General features: G+C 42.8%; 1 protein-coding gene across 1 annotated transcript; it reads right to left on the reverse strand.

Annotated features, from left to right (window-relative positions):
* Window positions 1-1,896: 1,896 nt before the first annotated feature.
* LOC102010109 (olfactory receptor 1D2-like) lies at window positions 1,897-2,903 on the reverse strand. The gene has a single exon (XM_005414224.1). The coding sequence runs from the start codon at window positions 2,901-2,903 to the stop codon at window positions 1,956-1,958; it is 948 nt and encodes a 315-aa protein (XP_005414281.1). The 3' UTR covers window positions 1,897-1,955.
* Window positions 2,904-5,925: the final 3,022 nt, after the last annotated feature.

A 5,925-nucleotide genomic window follows, 5' to 3' on the forward strand; every position in this document is an offset into this window, starting at 1 on the left:
TCATCCTGTAACTTCTTAAATGGACCTGACTTAGCTATTTCCAAGAACCTAGAGAGCCAGTTTTTTTCTGTGTGAGGCCAAAAGAGCCAGAGAAAAAATAAAGGAAAAATGAAACTGATATGAGGTGATGCTTTTTGGAGCTAAGTATGTATTTTAAAGAGTGGGAGAGTCAAAGGTCTATCAGGGTTTCATTCTGCCCTGGTGCAGATATTTATCCACGATAGCATCTTCCCACTTTGTGTTCTAAGGCATTCTTTAAGGTTGACTCTGTCCAGTACCAGCGTCAGCAGACTGGAGGTGCTCTAGGAAGCGGCCATTGGCATCTGCGCCCCTTTCTTTTGATCCTGTGACCCTTTTGGCAATACTTAGCTAAAGGCTTTTTTCTCACCCTTGGCATACGTAAGGCACAAGTGTAAATCACTCCTCAGATGTCTGATTTCTTGTGTTAAAGGCAAACAGTTTTCGTAAGCTGCCTCAGTCCAACCTCCTGGAGGGAAAGGAGGTGATGTCATTCCATTTTTGTTTACAGAAGGTGATATATAGAGCCAAGGAGTTTCAAAGTTAACTCCCAGTGAGTTCCAATGGGAAAAAAAAAAAAAAAAACCTGGGAGGAGGGATTCTTTTAATTTAGACCTTTTTCTTAGCAAAAAAATTTTTAAGGGATCTAAAGGATTGTTATTTTCACCTGTTTCCAGCCCCATGAATGTGTCAAGACATACTGAAAAGGGGGTCTATCTTAATAGCAAAGAGAAAAGTCCAAATCTATAGCTCAGCTCTTTTTTTTTTTTTTTTTTGTTTTTCTCCGGTACCGGGAACCAAACTCATGACCTTGCGCTTGCCAGGCAGGCGCTTTTGCCGCTGAGCTAAATCCCCAGCCCCTATAGCTCAACTCTTAATGGAGGCTTAAGGGTGGGCTCTAATCGTGCCATCTCAGATCACTCTGAGACTGAGGATACCAGAAGACCACTGAGAGAGTTTCACCTCTCACTTCACAGAGAAGTGCAGGTGGGGACAACAGATAAGTGGAGATTTCTCTGCTGGTTACCAAGTCGGGCTGCTGGGAACCAGCTTCCCTTGGACGCCCGCTGGGGAGCTGCCCTGGCGATGGCCCTTGAGTTGCCCTCTCGACTTTCACTGGGTGTACAAAATCAGAGATCTGTCTCCAGAAATGAATCCAGCTGTCTGTCTGACCAACATTCCCACTGGCTTCAGTGGGGGATTAACCAGAGGGTGCTTGGGAAACTTGTCTTTTGCTTTAAGAGTGGCAGCTACTCTAAGAGCATTTAACTAGCTGGCAGAGTAACCACTGTTTCTTAGAGTTTTATAAGGAAAGGATAAAGATGGTATGCATATATGTTTGGCCATTTTGCCACACTTACTTCTCCATAGAGAAGATGAATACCCCACTTTGGGCACCAAAGATATAATTGAATCCGTGTAGCTCTCTGGTCCTTGTTTTGGGCAAACAGAGATTGAAGCTGACAAAATAGTAAACAGCAAGCGATGGGGAATGGCCAAATGAGTGTTTATTAGAAAGAATAAAATAAAAGCTCTCCATTAGTTGGAGAGGGGTGTTTTGCAAGGCAGACACTGCAGATGGTTAAATCCATAGGCTTTTTATACAGTTCTTGGGACCACTGTATGTGACAAAAAGCAGGGACGCTCTTGGTTGCAGGTAGGCCTTTGATGTCCAGAGTACAAACTACTTTATTTGCATTCCTCCAAGGTCTCTCCCCTATGATTAGGGACCTGTTTTTTGTCTCTTGCATTTTATTAGACCCTGATAGTCTGTTTTGGTATGTTAATTCACTTAGACCCTGGGTTTTAGTTTACTTTAAATTATCTGCTTAGGACCTGTGTGCTATCTTCCTAACTTCCCTTGTCTTCTGGCTTCACCTTCCCACATGAAGGGGCAGCAAAAAGAGCACACCCTTGCTAAGAAGCAGAAACTGCTGTCACCAAGACTGGACCTTGCTCCAGCTGAAGAGGCCCCTCAAAGCTTGCTGCATGTCTTTGTTCCTCAAGCTATAAATGAAGGGATTGAGCATGGGAGTCACCACTGCGTATAGCACTGTGGCCACAGAATCTTCAACAGTGTATGAGGAGGAAGGTTGCAGATAGACCCCAAAGAGGGTCCCGTAGAACAAGGACACCACTGCAACATGAGAACTACAAGTGGAAAAGGCTTTCAACTTACTCTGAGAAGAATGCAATCTTAGAATGGCTGAGAAAATGTGCATGTAGGAGAGACAAATGAAGAGGAAAGGCGTAACAAAAAGAATGCTCCCCAGGGTATAAACAACCAACTCATTTACATGGATATCTGAGCAGGAGAGCTTTAGCAATGCATAGAGTTCACAGAATAGATGATGTATTTGGACACTTGCACAGAATGACAGTGTATCTATAAGCAGGGTATGGATCAAGGGATAGATGTTTGTGACAATTAGAGCCACAGACACTGAGGTTATACAGAATGTGGGGCTCATGGTTGAAGCATAGTGAAGGGAGTGACAGATGGCTACGTATCTGTCATATGCCATCACTGCCAGGAGGACATTGTCCAGTTCTAGAAACAGAATTAGAAAATACATCTGAGTGAGGCACCCAGCATAGGGGATGGATTGGCTCTGGGTCTGAATATTTAGCAGCATCTTTGGTACAGTGACAGAGGTGAAGCAGATGTCAACAAGGGACAGATTGGCTATAAAGAAGTACATGGGAGTGTGGAGTTTGGGAGTCAAGCTGATAGCCATGATGATGAGCAGGTTCCCCATCACACCGACCAAATACATGAATAGAAACAAGCTAAAGAGGAGGGACTGATGCTCAGGCACTTCTGACAGTCCAAGGAGGAAGAATTTTGAGATCCTGGTTAAATTGTCTGTCACCAAGGCTTCCATTTTCTATAAACATGCATCACAAGTACATCTGTCAATTATGCTAGAGGCAATCTGGGAAAATATGCACATTACTCCTTGTCACTGACGGACATTATACCTTGTGATGCTTTTGGAAGGATCTTCAACCTGGAGTAATAAAGAGAAGAGAATGTTCATTTGGTTTGACTTTTTGTTTTCTCTTCCTCCTCCTCCTCTTCCTCTTCCTTTCTTCTTCATTTTTTTGGCAGCACTGTCAATTGAATACAGAGCCTTCACACTAGGTTACATCTCCAGTTATTTTTATTCTGGAGCTTAAGGCAGGGTCTCATCTCCCTAAGTCACAAAGTTGCCAGCCTGGATTCACACTTGTGATTCTCATGCTTCAACCCCAGAGTTCTGGGATTACAAGTGTGTGGCACCACACCCAACTTTTCTTTCTTACAGATACTTTTGTTCCTAAAATGGACAGCTAAAGTTTCAGTACCATCTAAAAGTCCTTTCCACTATATACTAGCTGACCGTATTGCTTAAAGTTGAAATCCTATGACTAAAAAAGAATTGCTATTCTATTACAGTAATGGGAGGCCTATTAATGCATTACATTCTGATGAACAACAGGTGCATAACATATCTTTAAATTGCCATACCACATTACAATTACATTTAATCTGTCAAAATTCAGTTAAATGAGATAGAATCCTTATGTACAAACCCTTGCTCTTGCATAATAAGGAGTATAAGGAAGGGAGAACTTCGCTAATGGTTCAGAAAAGAAAGAAAGACATTACATACTCCCTTTACAAATAGTAAAACTCAAGAGGATGAAGAAATTATTTTAAGTGCTTTAAATCTGCTACCAGTTGTTTTGGGAACCAGGAGAATATAAGGTCCATGGATTGAAACAGAATGGTCAGCCAGCAAGATATTGCTGGACTTATATTCCCAACTTCAGATCTGTCAAATTGGAAATGCTGTCACTTACCACATAGACACCACCTGCAAAAAGTGACTAAATTGTTTATAAGACAGGGTACAGATTTTGTGGTTACAGCAGATAGATGAGGAGATGAAAGAAAAACAGATCAGGGAAACATGGAAAGAGTTCCAATGAAGGGGTCAATGTGCATATTGCATGGAAAGAGATAATAAAAGGGGGACAGAGAGAGAGAGAGATTGAGAGAGAGACGCACAGAGCCCTAAGAAAACTATGATGTTGATGATAAATGAGACCTAGGGGTTCCCTTCAATCTTTTGGAGTCAAGTGAAATTTGGGAAACCAAATGTTTCACTTTCCGGTAGACGCAGGCATGAACTAGTCAGTTCTTAACTTTGAAGTAAGGTGGAGTAGTCAGAAATGGCATCTGTTGCAGGTGTGATGGAAGAAATGCAACAGAATTCTTTCCTCCAACCTATGGAATGTCAACTGGGAGACAAAATTAAATGCTGGGGGAACAACAGAGGAATTCTTTCCCCCTGAGATGTACAACAAAGTAAAACTATATGGGCAGATTTGACCCCAAGTCAAGCGTTAAGTCCAAAGCTGATAAATACTGAATTAGAGATGGAAGCTACCTTTGTATGATTCAGTGACTTAGAAGTCAGTCTAATAAAGGAGAAACTAGTTCCCATCCAGTGGACATGAAGAATCATTCTTGGAACAAATATGCAAGCAAAAAATATGTAAACAACATGAAAATCAATGAAAGTAATGGAAGGGTCTGGAACAATTCATAACTTCAACTCCAGTTTCTAGGTTTGTGGGTAGTGATTGTGAAGCTGTAAATGTAAGGTAAGCAGCCAATTCAAGAACCCCCAGATATTCCAAGCTGACCAATGATCCTCTCTGAGGGGGAAATCTGCAGTCCAGATTTTTTCCCAGGAGGAATATTAGCTCTGAAAGTAACCCCTTGCACATGTAACCCAACAATGGATTGTGTTAATTCTCAGAAGGCTACACCCAGAAGCCACTTCAATAGAGTCCCTGTTACTAGGGAATAATTCCCCCTCTGAAGTGATCACAGTTCGGATTGTAGTTGGCCACCCTGATGCACTGGCTGTATGAGAAAAGGTTATGCCAGACAGTTTTGGCTGAGGGAAGTGTGACGGTTTCTTGCCAGGAGGTTTGAGCAGCAGGGAATGCAGGCTGTGATGAAGATCACAGCAGAATATGCAGGTGCCTGAGGTCTTGATAACCAGAAATGAAGACAGTATGCTTGAGAGCAGTGAGCACTAGAGAGGGTTGATTACAGAGAACTCTGTCCTCTTGGTCCCTTCTCCAACACAGAACTTAGCAGCATTGTTGTTACCCCCACTCTCTGAGGCTTCTTGGGAATTCACAGCTGTTTAATGGTGTGGCCATTCATCACAGCACAGGTGCAGTCTAGAGACATCTGGACTGAGAATAAAGCTTATTGGGGCACACCAGTGCCAGGAAAGTACACGGGCTGCAAAGAGTGGGCAGCAATCTAAACACAAGCACCACTGTTGGCATCAGGCAAGGTTGGATGCATGCTCTTTGTGGTCGAATCCATTAAACTCAGACCAGTGAAAAGAGATTGTTTCAGTCACTCAGTCATTTTGCACACCCAAATGCACCCAGGCATACGAGGCAGAAAGAGCATGTATCTGTCCTGCGTGCTCCACGCACTGCAGAGGCTGGGTTGGCTGCCATTCAGTCAATTGTCATACCTTGAGCTGTGCACACAGAAGCCCTCTATGGGAACCACAGCCTCAGACGTGCTCATGATCAGTGAGAAACAGTAACACAGACAGCTCACTGCCCTACATGGCTTGCTGTAAATAGAAAGGACGTAAATGAAATTGACCCTGCCTCTCCAAGTCAAATTCCATAGACATGAAGAATCACTGGCTAATCTTTGGTTTTCTTTCTGAGTTTTCTTTGCTGTTATCATTTGATTTTAATTACTTGGAATTGAACTGAGGGCATTTACACTGAGCTACACTCCCAGCACATTTTTCATTTTTGGGGGGGAGTTGTTTTAGTTTGTTTTTTTCGGGGGTTCTTTTTGGGACAGGGTCTCAT

Source organism: Chinchilla lanigera, unplaced genomic scaffold (genome assembly GCF_000276665.1).
Source record: "Chinchilla lanigera isolate Chin_1 unplaced genomic scaffold, ChiLan1.0 scaffold00179, whole genome shotgun sequence".
NCBI classification, from domain to species: domain Eukaryota; kingdom Metazoa; phylum Chordata; class Mammalia; order Rodentia; family Chinchillidae; genus Chinchilla; species Chinchilla lanigera.